Source organism: Alexandromys fortis, unplaced genomic scaffold (genome assembly GCF_014885135.2).
Source record: "Alexandromys fortis isolate MF-2015 unplaced genomic scaffold, M_Fortis_MF-2015_v1.1 scaffold_0, whole genome shotgun sequence".
Taxonomy (NCBI): Eukaryota; Metazoa; Chordata; class Mammalia; order Rodentia; family Cricetidae; genus Alexandromys; species Alexandromys fortis.
This window is the reverse complement of record NW_026067949.1, coordinates 27,463,651-27,481,048: the sequence shown is the minus strand read 5'-3', so window position 1 is coordinate 27,481,048 and position 17,398 is coordinate 27,463,651. Positions and strand designations below refer to the sequence as shown.

Genomic DNA, 17,398 nt, shown 5'->3' with positions numbered 1-17,398 from the left:
TTTGAAGGGTTATGTACTTGATATTGTAAGCGCAGAGAGGTGTCATGGAGCCACGTGAATTTGTTCTGTCTACTTAATATGTTTCTTCTTTTTTTAATTTTTTTCTTAATATGTTTCTTAACTGTAAATATATTACATGTGGACCACATTTTGGTAGTATGATAATTCAAACTAAGCTTCCTGACCAACTTCCTGGGCTTTAGTGTATAAATGGGAATACAGATTGTATTTCAAAAGTTTAGGAGATTGTGTGCACACTATATTGTGATACCTGCTTGTAACACCATCACTGGGAAAGGTGAGTCAGGAGTATCTAAGTTCAAGGCTAGCCTCAGTTACATAGTAAGCTTGCAGGCCAGCCTGGTTATATGGTAAGATGGTGTTTTGAAAAAAAGAGATATTTCCACATTAAATGATTTAGTAATTCATCTTCTGCTGCATATGCCTGTGTAATAGACTTAACCTTATTTCTAATTTATTATGTATGTTGCTGAATTTCATTAGCTTCTAGAACTAACATGTTTTGAGACTCATTCTCAAGTCTGAAAGTAGAGATTACTGATTGAAACTTCCTCTGAAATACAACCAGATTTGAATCTGCACTGTCTTCCACACCAGCTTTATCACATTTTGAATAGTAAATTTCTAAACAGTTTTTTTTTTTTTTTCGAGACAGAGTTTCTCTGTAGCTTTGGAGCCTGTCCTGGAACTAGCTCTTGTAGACCAGGCTGGTCTTGAACTCACAGAGATCCACCTGCCTCTGCCTCCCAAGTGCTGAGATTAAAGGCGTGTGCCACCACCACCCGGCCTAACAGTTTTTTTTTTTTTTTTAAGTGCTGTGTTCAAGCTTAATTTGTAAAAGCAAATTGAAGAAAAGTTTCTCTTAGGAGTATTTTGCAAGTGTTTTATCTGATAAAGAAAAGCATAGATTTTGAGTGGAGATATTGATTCATCTCTTGAACAAATAGAAAATTTCTTCAATTAAACAAAATTTCTTTGCTATTTATGGTGGCTCTTGCCTCTAATCCTGATACTCAGGTGACTAGGATTTTGAGTTTGATGTCAGTTGGAGCTATACTGCAAAATCTGTTTCAAGAATACAAAAAGAGAAAGAGGAAAAAGGAAAAAACTTTAAGCTACATTTGTTGTTAAAATGAAACTTTTTGCAGAATAAGTTATCTCGATGTAGCCTATTTATAAATATTTAGGCAAGATCACAAGGAGTATTGTTCTACAGAACCTATAAGCATTTTATGACAATAAAGTAGCAAAAAACAAAACAAAATAAGCAAAAACAAGAAAAACAAAAATGACAACAACAAAACAAAAATACCATAGTATTTTGAGTGGGAATAGGGCCAGGAAGCAAGTGTTTAAAAATGCTTTGATACACATTGGAAAGATGTATTATCAACATTAGGAGGGACTTATCTGGGAAACAAAAACTTAGAATCAGTGTTTAGTGCATAGTCAAAGCTATATACAGTCAAATTCAGATCTGATAAAACATGCTGTTTACTAACATCACTGATTTAGCCTGGTTGTTGTAGATATACTTCAGAAAAATGCTCTTGTGCTTAAAAAAAAAGTCTCCTCAGCATATGTATTTACAGTTTCTAGCAGATTCCCAAAGTGGTTAAGAGTATCATTTGGAATTCAAATTATGACTCTGAAGTATTTTAACTGAGTGACTTTGGAAGATATGCTCAACTTCTCTAGGCTCTATTATCCTCACTTGGAGAGTGAGAGCATTCATACAATTCATGAGCTGTAGCAACAAGCTAATACTACTTGTACAGTTCATTTAATGCAGCTTGGCCCATAGAACATGTTTAGTAAATCATGGAGATAGATGTTGGTAATAATTCAATATTTCTATCTGGAAAGTGCTGTTAGTAGATTTCAATATGAGTAGAATATAAACTACTGCCGGAAGTGTTTATTTCAAGAGAAAATAAGACTGAAAAAAGAAAGGGGATGTTTTAGAAACTTCTCTGTAGAGCTGAAGTTTTAGTCTCAAGAGAAAGATTCATTCTTCTCAATATTACTGAGAAAAGTCTTCAAAAATGGTTTCTATCTTGTCCAGGTGCCTTCTTCCCTTGTCTCTGAGCCCCCCTTTCAACTTTCATCTTCAATATTTTAGCATAAGTGTCACTTTGATCAAGATGCTTTTTTAGCTCAAAGGTGAAGCAATGTACCCCTAGTTGGTACATTGGCATTGATTGATGGTACTTATTTACTATTATAATGATTAATATTTCTGGGAGAAATTTCAGACTGAAATAATCCTGTCCATCTTTTCTCCAATGCCCAGTTGTGGTTGGAATTTTCTTTGGGCTGCCAACCAGCTTCCCCCAAAATTTACAGAGACTTATTACTAATTATACATGCTCAGATTTAGCTTAGCTTTGTCCCACCAGCTCTTTTAACTTAATTTGAACTTTTTCTAATTATCTGTGTTTTGACTTGGGGCATTTTACCTTTCTTTCATTCAATATGTCCTATTTTTCTGCTTCTTCTGTGTGTCTCTGGCTGGCCCCTGACTTCTCCCTGCCATTTATTTTTTCTTTCTTTCTTTCCCCAGCCTAAATTCCTTCTCCTACTTACTCTTTCTGCTTGGAAGTCCTGCCTATACCTTCTTAGTTTCTATTGGCCGGTCAGCTTTTTATTAGACCAGTCAGGTGCTTTAAGCAGGCAAGGTAAAAAATAGCAGTACATCTTTACATAATTAAACAAAGGCAGCAGCACATCCTTACATAGTTTGAAAAAATACAATTCATCTTTACATAGTTAAGCAAATATTCCACAACACCTAGTGAAAAAACACTTGAAAAAAATTATACTGTCAGTAAAAAACTTGTTGGATTAATAAATAAATGGGATGAATAAATGTCTTCAATGAGGTATTTAGAATAGATAATTTATATGTTTTTATAGTAATCTCCACAGGTAGATTAAACATGAAGTTTGTGATTTTTTCCACTAAAAATAAACTAAAAAGCAAAAATATCAGAATTTCAAAGAAATTTAATATGTAGCTTGACTAATCAAAGACATCTTTATGTCAGATAACTATTCTGTTGTATTGAACAATGGCATTTATTTTTTTTTCTGTCTGTGTGTGCTGTGGATCCAGTCTTGAAGAATGGCTGTTTTGCATACAATGCTCTGGTGTCGACGGATGCCGATAAAATAGTGATTTAGACTATTGCAATGACAGTTTGGCATAATCCCTGTATCTTTCTGGATAACTATTTATTATGGCAAAATTTCATTATGATCATGCTATATCAATTATACAATAATAATAAAACTTGTGCAAATACTGCTCAGCCATGAATGTAATTTTGCAAATATCCTGAGGCTGCAATAAAACATTTTCCTAAGGTGATGCTGAGTTGAAAGAATGAGTTTATTTTACCGTCCAAGTTTGTGTTTGGAACTAAAATTTCACTTTTTCAGATTAAATACTTAATTGATACATAAAGGTACATGTATTTATGAGTTGAGAACACTTTCTTTTCAAACAAGAGGACCCAAGTTGAAATTCTTAGTACCTCCATAAAGTCTAGGTATAGTCATATTTGCCTGTAACCCCAAGATTATAGTATAAAGACAGAGAGATCCTGGAAACTCACTGGCCAGTCTGCCCTAAATGTCAGACTTCAGGTTCAGTGAGAGACCCCGACTCTCACCTCAACAAGGTTGAGAACTGTAGAAGATGCCAAAAAATTCTTCTCTGGCTTCCAAATGTGTGTGCATATTCCACACCCTCCACAAGCACACAGTTATATACATTTTAAGGCTATTTGTTGTATAGATTGTTTAGTTACCAAACCGTGGGAATACATATCTGTATTTTCAAATATTAATAACTTCTGTGTGGTCAAAAGATTCAGCGTCAGTATTTTAGGTTATTGTTTTTAATATGCAGTCTAACGCTCTACTGTATCTATGGTAGACATGTTTCTTTTGCATTTTTTTCAGTTATTATCTATTTGCTAGCTCCAGTTTAAGGACTAAAAACATAAACCGTGAAAGAGGAAAATTGCAAATCATTTCATCAAATATTATTTTTAATACTTAAATAAACAGATGTTCTAAAACTCATCACATGCTGAGCAATACACAAGTCGTAATTAAAAGAGCAGTCAAAATAGTGAGGGAAATTTGGGGGTCCTTGAAGAAAGATTTGGAATTAACTCTAAAATTGAAGGTTAAATAAACATGTCAGTTAACTGTGTCCCTCTGATATAGATGAGAAGTAGCTAAAAATTACCAAGAGATACTTGAGGTCATCAAGTATCTGGATAATATTAACCTCTTATACAGAATATGCACACAACTCCACAGTACATTTGAAAGTCTTTTCTTCCAGCACAAGTCACAGTGAGTGGAGAAAATTAATGCTGAATTCTTGACAGTTTCTCAGGGTTGCTTTTATGTTGACTTTACCTAGGATTTTTGAGTCTCCACAAAGGCTACCTTAAAAGGGAATATTTGAAAAAGGGAGAACTGCAAGGTTGTTTAGATGATGCTTATTTTTCCACAAAAAAAGATTGATTCAGCATTTAAAAAAATCTATGATATGGACTTAATTTTTGACATTGGATGATCCTCTTAGTCTGCTCAGGTGGGCATAACAAAATATCAGAGACTATATGGACTCAACAACAGATATTAATTCCTTCCAATTTTAGAGGCTGGAAAATTTAAGACCATGGGCCGGCAGGTTTCAAATTCTCATGATGTCTCTCCTCCCCTTGCCATTGTGTCTTTACACTAAGGAGAGAGCTGTCTCCTGTGTCTTCTCATCTTCTATGAAGATATTCTTCCACCAGATACCCCTATCTAATATACTGAGGCTTGGGAATTTGAGAAGGGCAGAGTTTAAGTCAAATAGCAGTGGTCAAACTGTTAATGTTTGCATTTATGAATTTCTTTGATGCTTGTTGCCTTTTAACACCCCTTATCTGGTGACCACATAACCTCATTTTTGAACAAAAAAGTTAACCAGAGAACACTAAGGCACTACATTCCCAGGTTCAATTCTTTTTAATATTCAGTTATATTTAGAGAGCGAGCTAGCTAGTCTGGAACGGTGGGCTAATGCTGTGCCTTATCATAGCTCTGAGATGGAGAGTTTGTTATAGCTGTTTCCTGATGACTAGAATTAAAGTGTTACTAATAACTGATAAAACACTAAAGAGACAAAGATCTGATAGAATAAGGGAGCCATCTAAAGCTTAGACATGAACTATTTGTTGATATGCTTTTTCCTGTATGGAGCATGGTATTGTTGGTGGTGCCTGACTCATTCAAAGCCTGTGAACACATCAGCTGTGAAAGAACTATTCTACTGTATTCAGTCTAGTAGTAGCAGCAGTGGAGCAGCAGCAGTAGTAGTAGCAGTAGTAGCTTGCTTCTAGTTTTCCCAATTTGCAAAAATGTACTTTTTTTGTGCATGCGTTAATTCTCATCTTTACTCTCAATACAATTTTGTATTTATTTGTGTTTATTTCTTATTCAATCAGCAACAGATTTTCTTTCTCTGACTTCACCAGAGCTTATTTCTTGTTTTATGGACCAACTACTTAGCTACTTTTCTGATTATTGAAAATTGGTTCATAATCTATAGATACATTACAATGTCTTCTAAGATTTTATTTTATATCAGTAACTTTGTTCATAATCTATAGTATAGATTCATTAAAATGTCTTCTAAGTTCTTATTTCTTATAATTATTCATTTCTGAGTGTTTTTTATTTTGCACACAGATTCCTTTTCATTTGACCTCAGCTAGGTTAAATTTTTGTCCATTAATTAATTGATGCGTACTGTATGCTGGGTGTTCATTTATTCATTAGACCGAAGACATATTAGCAATCTAGTTGCATGAAGGAGTCTGAGATTTTTAGAGGTTAAGTAAGTTGTTGTATACCCCATAACTACAAATAACAGATTCAATATTGGAATTCAGCTGTTTCTGGTTTGGGAATCAGATATCCTAATCAATTACCCAGTGTCAGAAAAAACATAACTAATACATGAACTTTTTACAAATTTAGCCTAAGAGTTTGAACATTTTACTGCCTTTAAGAGTATTCTAATTTATTGATTTTTATTGAGCCTACATTCTTCTCTGATCTGCTCCCTGCCTCTCCCTGCCCTTTCAACCCTTGCTCCCAATTTACTCAGGAGATCTTGTCTTTTTCTACTTCCTATGTAGATTAGATCTATGTATGTCTCTCTTAGGGTTCTCATTGTTGTCTAAGTACTCTGGGATTATGATTTGTGGCCTGGTTTTCTTTGCTTTATGTTTTAAAACCACCTATGAGTGAGTACATGTGATAATTGTCTTGCTGGGTCTGGGTTACCTCACTCAAAATGATGTTTTCTAGCTCCATCAGTTTGTCTGCAAAATTCAAGGTGTAGTTATTTTTTCTGCTGTGTAATACTCCGTTGTGTAAATGCACCACATTTTCCTTATCTATTCTTCGGTCGAGGGGCATTTAGGTTGTTTCCAGGTTCTGGCTATGACAAACAATACTTCTATGAACATAGTTGAGCACGTGTCCTTGTGGCACAATTGAGCATCCTTTGGATATATACCCAAAAGCGATATTACTGGGTCTTGAAGAAGGTTGTTTCCTAATTTTCTGAGAAATCGCCACACTGACATCCAAAGGGCCTGTATCAGCTTACACTCCTACCAGCAATGCAGAAGTGTTCTTTTTACCCCACCACCTCTCCAGCATAAGTTGTCATCAGTGTTTTTGATCTTGGCCATTCTTACAGGTGTAAGATAAAATCTGAGAGTTGCTTTGATTTGTATTTTTCTGATGACTAAGGATGTTTAACATTTTTTTAAGTGTCTTTCAGCCATTTTAGATTCCTCTGTTGGAAGTTCTCTGTTTAGGTCTGTACTCCATTTTTTTTTTTATTGGATTATTTGTTCTTTTGATGACCAATTTCTTGAGTTCTTTGTGTATTTTGGAGATCAGACCTCTGTTTGATGTGGGGTTAGTGAAGATCTTTATCCATTCTGTAGGCTGTTGTTTTGTCTTGTTGACCATGTTTATTGCTTTACAGAAGCTTTTCAATTTCAGGAGGTCCCAGTTATTGTTTCTCTCAGTGTCTGTGCTGCTGGGGTTATATTTAGGTAGTGGTCTTCTGTGCCAATGCATTCAAGTGTACTTCCTACTTTGTCTTCTATAAGGTTCAGTGTGGCTGGCTTTATGTTGAGGTCTTTCTTTGATCCATTTGGACTTGAGTTTTGTGCATGGAGATAGATATGGGTCTATTTTCATTCTTCTACATGTTGATATCCAGTTATGTCGGCACCAATTTGTTAAATATGCTTTCTTTTTTCCTTTTGATATTTTTTTGCTTCTCTGTCAAAAATCAGGGGTTCGAGGGTGTGTGGATTGATATCCGGGTCTTCGGTTTGGTTCCATTGATGAGAGTATTCTTATAAATACTTTAGATGACTGCAGTACTACATTCACTCATTGAATGGGAAAAGACCAGTCCACCTCAGTGTCTGGGTTTTGAGAAAGTGAACTTTCTCTGCTTTGCCCTCTTTTTCTCTGGGATAAGTTGGTAGAACTGGTAAAAAGCAACTTCAGACAACATTCTAGAGATGTCCATTTGACTTAGCTGAGAACTTCTGCTCTGATGGATTGCCAATAAAGAAGCTTCTGCCACTGAGAACATACGTAATATATAAAAGTCTTAGAAATAAAAGGAAATACCAGGAATTGCTCTGAAACAAAATTGACTACAAAACTACTTATCTCAAAGAAATCTTAGTGTGTCAAACCTTCAAATATTAAACAGAAAAAATGAATTTTTAAAAATCTCTGAAAGGGTTTGGGTAATCCAAATAGAAAATAGACGTTTGTTTCAGTCCCTAGCATTGAAAATAATATTTCTATAGCTTATGGAAATGTGAATATTGGATTAAATGCTAACACTAGGAGGAAATGAAATATAATAAATTGGGAACTTGGTGTTTTCATTTCTGCATTCTGGAGCTCAATATATGATAGAATCCCTTGGATACTATTTATGAAATATTTAGCATGTTTATTTGGAGGTAAAGTTTTTCATTTCTATATGATAGAACTTTCTAAAATCACTATTGATAGATCTCAGTAAATCATTACTTCTGGACATATTTGTAGCTGATCTACCACAATTTATTTCCTTATTAAAAAAAAGATATTTGACTGCCCTGAAACTTGCTCAAGTAGCCTTGAATTAATGTCTCTACATTATTTGATTTTTATTTTGTGTGTATCTGACTCATTGATATTCTGGACGATAAACCTGTTCATTATTAGCCTTGTTAGTTTTTAATTTAGGAGTATTAAATTACATTTTATTAAACTTCATTAACTTCTTGTGCAAAGAATATAAACATAGCTGCTTGCATTCTGCAAACCTAATCTTAGTTACTTTATTCACTTCTAGAGTAATAAGTTGAGATGAATTTTAATTTTTTTTAGTTACAATAATTCTTTAGAAATTGTGCCAGATCATAGTAATGATTGATGAATTACTTGGATGTAAACCTGTTTGCCGGTTGCTGCTTTAAATTGTTGGCAATGTTTGAATCTGCCACCTACCATCTCTATCCCACTACAGTTTTTCCCCTTTAGGCTATTGTGACTAGTGACAAAATGTTTTAAAATTGATTTATCTTTAAAAAATCCAGTTGATAATTATGTCCTTTTGGAAATGACTATGTGTTTATGGAATACTAATAGAAGACTCTGAAATCTAAATGAATCAACATCACACTGACTGACAATTTGTTTGCTCCAAGACTTGACTTCTATGCCAGTATTTTTCCTAGTGATTCCTATTCTGGCTAGGAATGGATTCCTCAGTCCTTTGGTGGTTTTTCATCATGGGAAATGATGACTACTCTTTACATGGTCTACCTTCAGATATAAATAGAAGATAATTTAAATAGCATTTGGTTGCTTAGAGAAGAGCAAAGATTTGTCTAAAATTTGTCAAAATACTCTTTCCTTTGTGTAGGAATGATAAATACTATCGAGACTTCTTAGGCCTTCTCAGATTTAGAATAAAATCCAGATAATTTATTTATTTTTGCATTACCTACAGTAGCCCAAAAGCTGGTTCCACAAAGAAAGAGTAAACTTGGCCCTGGATGTAATGTTTTTTTTTTTTTTAATAAAAACACTTTGATAGATCTTGACTTTCTATAATATTCTCATCTTGGTGCAAAGATCAGTTATGAAGTAGGCTCCTATTGAGTAATTTAAAGGACAGTGATTAATAAGACACTCGTTATGCTCTAGAAACTCATTATCACATTTAAACTAGACATACACACAGATTTGGTTTTGGTTTCCTTACAGCAATCCTAATGGCATCCTTCATTCTGCTTTCTTCCTTCCCATTGCTTCTTGCTTCATTGATGCATACTTCTAAATACCTTGAATTATATAGAGACTATATATCAGAATATAGTTTCCACACAACTAAAAATTTACCCCTACCAATGTCAGATGTACATATGTCAAGATTTTTTCAATTCATTAGTCAATTACGTAGGTGGAAAACTAATTCAAAATCTTTTGGCGAAAGGGCAGTCTGTACGCCTGTGTGTTTGTGCGTGAAGGGAGAAGAATGTGTGACATGGAATGCATGTAGGGGTCAGAGGAAAGCTTCAGGTTTTGGTCTCTGCTTTCCACCTTGCCTTGAGACATCCTCTCCACTGTGTACACCAGGCAGTCTGGTTCACAAGCTTTGAGACATCCTCCTGCCTGTAGCTTATATCCTATGGAAACTTTACAGTATCTGGTCACAAGTCAAATAATAAATAGCAGAATCACATTCAGGTAAATTATTCTAAAATATTCACATCCCTCGGGTGGCCCGGTGATCCATACGCCTCTATGACACTGAAAGTATATGCCATACTTCTGATTTCCAAGTCTTGAATAAACTTCTGAACAGTAAGTTTTTGAATGCCTCTGTCACTTGTCTGAGTAGAAAAGCTATTCAGTGCAGCAAATCTTAGTAATACTTGCTGTGACTTCTTATTTTCCTCCTCAACACAGCAAGATAACACTAAAATTTCTCCCAGTTTAAAAATACTGTAGTGGCTGGAAAATGGAATTCTGAAGAAGGACAAGCCTTGGTCACTTAGCTATTGTGTGACATTAGGCAACAGCACCCCCTGAAGGTCCTCTATGAGCTCTGGGCAAAGCAGCCTTTACATTAGCACACATGGTTGAAGGAACTTCCCTCACAACGGAGGTTTAGAAAGTCCTCCTTCTTCAATGCTTGATTTTATTGGTCTACAGACATTAAACTGTTGAAAGAACAATGCTATTACCTTAGAAGTCATGACAACACTTATGCACAAACAATAAATATTTACTTTTGCTTTCCATTCTACAGATCAGTGTGAAATTTCTGCTTGTGTTGATTTAGCTTGCCTAAGCTATTTATATTCTCTTAGCTGGAACAGACCCATCAGTTTGTTGTTTGGTCTCATTGGGATAAGTGATTATGTTCCAATGGTTTCCTACCCTGCAAATTAACTTGGGAGTGTTCTTTGTCGTTTTGGTTACAACACCTTAAGCAAGATGAAATCAAATTAGAACTCTTGAGGTAGATTTGGAAATGACATATTATCATTACCACAGTACATTATTAGCTAAAGAAATTAATAATTTAGATTATGGGCAAATGAAATCTATCTCCTTTTGAATTTTGCTATTATTGTTATTATTTTAATATATGAGTGCTCTGCCTGTATGCCTGTATGTCAGAAGAGGGCATCAGATCCCATTATAGATCCTCCCCCATGTTGTTGCTGGGAATTGAACTCAGGACCTCTGGAAAAGCAGCTGGTGATCTTAACCACTGAGCTGTCTCTCCAGTCCCCGACTCTATCTCTTAATCAGGGAGGAGTGTGCACCTGACATGGGACATGACTAGAAAGATAAATGCTTATTAGAATCAGTTTTGTAACCAGTCCCACTATACACAGTATGTTTCACAGGATTTCAGAAAATTCTAGAATACTAATCCAGAGGGAATCCCAAAGAAACTCTTAAATATTTTTGAACCTTGTTCTAGAGAACAGATACATTCTTGAAGTCAGCTTCATCTTCTGATCTTGCTATTAAAATTCATGAATCAGCAGTAGGACTATTAGATTTATTGTCACAGTTTAGAACTATTCATTCCAAACTTCTGAAGTAAAGACTTTCTGAGTTTATATTGACACTTTCAAATCTGACGAATGGGACCACTCATTTATTATAGTAGACTTTGGGAGGGTATCAAATACCGTTCTCTTCCATGCCTTCTGGTGATTCTGTTTTTCAATCTTGCATGAGTACTTCTCACTCATAAACTGCTCTTGACTGAACATAACTCTGTCCAGACTTTTAGAGATCGTTGGTCAACATTTTCCTCTTTAGTTCTTTGTCCTGCAAATACTAGTCGCCTTTCTCTCCGCACATTCTCAAATCATCTCTTCAGTTCAGGAGGCTGGCTAGCATTTTTGTGGGTTCTTTTTTTCTCTGCATCACAGTATGGAAACTCTCAGGTTTGTTTCTTCCCGTGGTTCTCCTCCTATGTTGTTTGATATCCAGTATCTTCAGATAATGAGTTGTTGTGCATCTTTTATATAGGTCTTTCTGTTCAATCTGGGAAGAAAATCCAATCTCTGTTATTCTACTGTGGATGGAGTTAGAATCATCCATCATTAGGATAAGCATTAGTGAACTCATAATCAAACTCTAAGCAGAAATAATCTCTCTCTCTCTCTCTCTCTCTCTCTCTCTCTCTCTCTCTCTCTCTCTCTCTCTGTGTGTGTGTGTGTGTGTGTGTGTGTCTCCCTCTCTCTCTTTCTCTCTCTGTGTGTATGCAAGTAATAATTCTTCCATCCCTTCCCTTCTCCATGTTTGAGTTATTTTTACTTTATATGTACTTATGTTGTGTGTATTTATAGGTTTGCATGTGTGGGTACACACACACGAGAATGAAAAAGTAGCAGTGTGAGTGTGGAGGTCAGAGAACAACTTGTTGGAGATGGTTCTCCTTCCACTATAAGGGTCCTAGGGAAGGAACCCCAATTCCAATCTTGCCAGCAAATACCTTTACTAGTCGAACCTTCTCTCTGCCCCTACTTACTAGTTTACTTTCAATATATTTACTTTTCTTATATTCTTTTCATTTCATGATATGTAAGTATACATAATTTCTCTCCAGCAATAGTATAAACCCTTTAACACTTTTATATTCTTTACTATGTATGTAATATTTTATAATAAACTAAAATAGATTATTCTTTTATGTTAAATGGGGCTTAAGAATTGTAGAGAAAAATGCAGCATCTGCAATGATGTCTTCAGCTTCTACGCTGCTGTTGACTTTGATTTCAGTTGTTTCCACTGAAATTTGTTACGATACGTTAGGCCACAATTCTCACAGTTCATCAGCTGCTACATCTTAGGAGAATACTCCAAGCTGACATGAGGAATTCATTCTCAGCCCCTTGAAGTCTGTTTGATACTGCTTTCTTCTTTTTTCTGTTTTCAAACTCTACTCATTGACCTTGAAGCCGTAATTCACAGGGCATAAGCTATGGAGTGAACCTTTAAAAAAAGGTCTGAATGTAGTGTCCAGATATATTGTCATAGAAAATGCCCATCTCTCCAAACTGAACTCCCAATTACATATTTTCATTGATGGCCTCTGAGGCCTGTTTATTCCGGTCACCCGTTTGTAAGCTTCCTCTCAATTCTCTTTATTACTCCATCTCTTTACTTACTATTAATATGAGTAGAAATAAGCAATTATAGCTAGTTAAATGGTTGCAATGGATTTTTACATGGTTATTTTATAGACTCCAAGTAATCATACATTTGTATTTTTGAATTCTGTACAGAGCTACATAAAATTACATAGTAAATGTAAATTTTGATGTATCTTTTCAGAATATACATGGCAATTTGAACATGAGGAAAAGAACGAATGCCTTGGTCCACTCAGAAACTGATAGCAACAGCAGAACTGAGGTGGGAAACCATTCCAGCAAGACCACCACGGTCCACGAGTCTTCTGAAGCCACCCCTAAGGAGTACTTAGCTTCCAGTCCAAACCCATTCAGCAGAGCAAATGCGGCTGAGACGATTTCTGCAGCCAAAGGTCTTTCCTCTGCGTCCTCCCCCAGCCCTTGTAGCACATCAAGACCGGCTTCCTTGGGGTCAACTTCTACTCGCCCTGCGTTTGGGTCCAGACTTGGGCGAATTAAGACCACAGTTAACACAACAGGGGCCCCTGGAACTGGGTCGGCCACACCTCCTCCCCCTGCTCCACCACCTTCCGGATCTGGCACAAGTAAAATAGACAAATATGCTCGTATTCTTTTCCCAGTGACATTTGGGGCATTTAACATGGTCTACTGGGTTGTTTATTTATCTAAGGACACCATGGAGAAATCAGAAAGTCTAATGTAATTTTGTTGCTATAGTAATTTCATAAAAGATGATGGAAATCCAGACTGTCTTTTTAAATGTTTTTAAAGATAAGTATTCTTTACTAAAATAAAAATTCTATGTCATTTTTTTGAAAATAAAAATATAAATCAGGTAGATATCAAGAGAGTTAATTCCTCAGTGGACAGAAAGTAAACCATGTTTCTTACAGAAAGATGAATTTAAAAGAATCTATTCAGTGTTCAAATTGGATGGAATACAGACTATTATGGAAAGTTGGAACAAGAGAAATAGGGCCAGAAGAGATATGTGATGCATATTTTTGCATTGAAATTTGAAAGAAAAAAAAAAAGACTGTGATATTTTTAAATACACCCCATGAAATCAACCGGTCACAGAAAATTTCCCATTGGCACTGCCCTTCACCAGAAGTGTGTCCTGGAAGTCCTTTGCAAGAAAAGCGTTTCTCTCCTAAACAGAACACCGGGAAGAGGAAAATAGAACCAAACAAACACTGACCAATACAGTGAAGCCTCGGCGTCATCAATAATAGACACCGACTAGGGCAAATGCGTTTTCTGGCACATATTGGTCCAAAACAAAAAAGAAATTACTTAACAGTTGACTTGAAATGTTGTGCTCTGAGCCAAAGTTAAATTCATTGTATAAATTCTTTTTCATAGTATCTCATTCAGTTATGTACTGTATACATTTACTACATAGTTCCTCAGAGCCTGGAGCGTGTGTGTTCTAGGCGGCTTAGAGACAGTTTTCTAGGGAGGTTCTTTCACCTTTACAGAGTTACTTCAGTAGTAGCACAGTCAGCGCATGTTAAAGAACCGTAATTTAACCTAGCACCTTGTGTTCTTTAATGAAGGCAATTTAGTTAGACTCTGACAACATAGCCAATAGATTTGTTTCTCCTGCACTGACAGAGGAAATCAAATACATTTGTTCCTATAGCCACTTTGAGATAAGTACATGTTAGTCCAATCTTGATGATTGGGTCTCAAAGTATAATGAAATCATGATAGAGATTGTTCTATAGGTGAAAAAGCATACATCGTATACATGAAACATAAAAATCATCTAGGCACTGGAAAACCTAACCGATTACCTGTGTCAAATTTGGTTCAGGTTACATAACACAGTTTTCCCACCAGACCAGAATCATCCAAATCAAAAGTCCGCACAGGCTGTTTGTATGCTTATCCCAGTAGAAAGCAATATTTGCTGCCAAAATGCTAACGTTCTTGCAAGCTTTTGTGCTCATAATGTCTGTATGTCTGGCATGTTTTGTATTTGTTTTCTGGCAGTTTGATAAGGTTTTATAACCGAGGAACTTTAAAAATTAAAGGAGCAGTTAGAGAAAAAAAGAAAAGTATTCTAGCCTTGGATGGGGTGTCAGTGACTGGGAGATGGTGTATCTGGTTTTTCAAGGACTGACTCTGCCTTTTCATTCTGTAGGCTCAACAGCCTAATTGAATCTCTTGCAGCTTCCCACAAAGCTCAGTCCTGATTGGTCATCGTGATGTTTCACTTCCTGATTTTTCCCCCTGTATTTCTACTTGTTCTTGGTATGTGTGAATGCATATGTTCTAGGTTGAGGGGGGCAATATTTGATCGAAATGAACATCTTATAGGCAGAACTTCTTATTTTCTGGGGAAAATTATACTGATTAATATGAACTTTTGAGTTATTACCTTGCTTTGTAATGGCTGCCCATGAAACTTATAAAATTTGAAAGCGTCAAATTTTAATTGATCTCCATCTGAGAATTCCTTCTTTTTTATTTCTAACTATTTTATAAAATTAAAACACTTTAAGGTTATGAATGTGGAAGAAGTCCTCACTTATAAATTGATTCCAGCAAAATAAGGCCCAGGAACATCTGTAAATATGTTTATACATTTAATAAAGAGTAATTGTACATAAAAGCTTATACTAAAATTATTTCATGAGTGTGAAATACTTTTGGCTCTTAGGCCAGTGCTTAGACCTATGATGGGGGGGGGGGAAGCATCATCACTTTTTATACCTAATGCGAAGATTTATTGCTTTGGAGATAAACACTCTTTCTATTGTTTCTTTTGTTTTTTTTTTGTTTGTTTGTTTTGTTTTCCCTATCGTCCTTTTTAAAAAAGTATATTTGCTCCTTCTAAACTTTAAATGCTTTATTAGCCTTTTAAAAATATACTTTTTAAAAAATGTTATAGATTTTAAATGGATTGAAAAATAACTGACTCACTCTGCCTTGATAATTCAAACCTGTGACCCCAGTTTTGGGGAGGTTGATGCAGAGAAATGTCCTAAGTTTTGAGGCTACAGAGTGAGTTATAGCGCATTACAGGAAAGAGTGTAACACAGTTTTCAAACAGAAAAAAAAACCAGGTGAATAAACAATAATAATTTTAAAAACAAAATCAAAGTGAATACCCCTGCGGTGGGGGCAGGGAATACAAAAGGGTTTTTGTATGCTCCTAAGGGAAGCCTTCAAGTTGCTGTGTAGACCAGGCTAATCTCAAACTCCAGTTTCCTTTTTCTGTTGCCCAGACAATTGGTGTATATGTGTGTAGCCCCATCACCAGAAAGGACTAAACAATCCAAAGAGTCACCATTGCTCATTTTATGACTAAACTGACCAAAATATTTTTTTTGCTAGTATACAGACTCTCTCTCAGTTGCACACAACATTCTTAATAACAACAACACATGCTTTGTTTCACTGAGACTCTTCCTTATCTTTTCTTTTGGTCATCATTTATGTCTTCTGCATAACCCGGAGGAACATTGGATATTCTTGTGTGCAGGTCCAGTCACTTTTCACCATTATGTATAAGAATCACCATGGGATCCCAAAGTCCTGGCCAGTGGTGGAACAAGCAACAAACAAGTACAACCTTCCGTCTGAGAATATAGGCTTTTGTGTAACTTCTTTAAAGTTTAAATTCAGATTTCTTTTATATTTTACTGTTGAATATGTTACTTTCACTTTCCCAACTCTAAGTTGGCTAGTTATTGCTGTGTAATCTCCTCTGATTTCCCCCAGCCATGGCTAGTTATAAAATACATTTGCCTTACTAATCCATGGTGAACAAAATGATTTGCCTTTGTGCATAGACCTAGTACTTTCTGTAATAGACACTTCAAACTGAGCCTCACAAATCTTAAAGGACAGAACAACATCACTCTCCTTCATATTAGAGGTGAGTCACAAATCAGCTAACGATGAAGATAAATGCAGTAGGCTGGAATGGACTTCTAAAAGGTCATTTTTCAATCACTCACCTTACCAGGGACCTTATTTCAAGTCATCCATAAAAATGTGTGTATTTTATTTTATCTTAAGCCAGAAAATTGTTTCAGCTCCAGGAAAGGAGATAGAAAAGCTCTCCATTCACCAGTACCCGAAGTCAACTGCTCTGATCTTCTAGACTTGATAAACTTCAGTAGGAAAGAGAAAAGAAGATCATCTTGGTTTTATGTTTTGACCACATTGTTGTTTAAAATGAGTCCTGTAACTACCCCTGTGCTAAAAACATGGAGTTAAATAATGTTATCTCTATGGTTTGCTTAAATTTCAATATTATGTGAATATCATTATAAGTGTAAGCATATACTTACAATAGATACATGATATAGTTTAAGTCACAAATACATTATTGTCATTATTGAAAAATTATACATTATTACTTCACAGTGTGGTTTATTTCTAAGTAAAATGTCCTTGTCAGTAAAACAAGGCAAAACAACACTCCCTTTCTTATCTATTAGGTATTTTCTTCCCCTAAAGGACTATGCCATTTAAAATGAAAGAATGTTGATGCTTTTCTTTTCTCTTTTTAAAATCATTGCTCAGTGAGCTCCTACTCACTGGCCTTTCCTTGAAGAAGCTCACAGTCT

The 17,398-nt window shown here is 35.5% G+C and overlaps 1 protein-coding gene across 2 annotated transcripts in view; it reads left to right on the top strand.

The window, feature by feature from the left end:
• Positions 1–15,740, top strand: part of Gabra4 (gamma-aminobutyric acid type A receptor subunit alpha4) — a 74,383-nt gene extending 58,643 nt beyond the window's left edge. Inside the window, exon 8 of one of the 2 annotated variants that reach the window (XM_050149554.1) lies at positions 12,994–15,740. In XM_050149554.1, coding sequence (XP_050005511.1) covers positions 12,994–13,515 — 522 coding nt within the window. In that variant the 3' untranslated portion in view covers positions 13,516–15,740. The remainder of the gene's footprint in view (positions 1–12,993) is intronic. The other variant, XM_050149553.1, reaches the window with a different exon arrangement.
• The last annotated feature ends 1,658 nt before the right edge of the window (positions 15,741–17,398 follow it).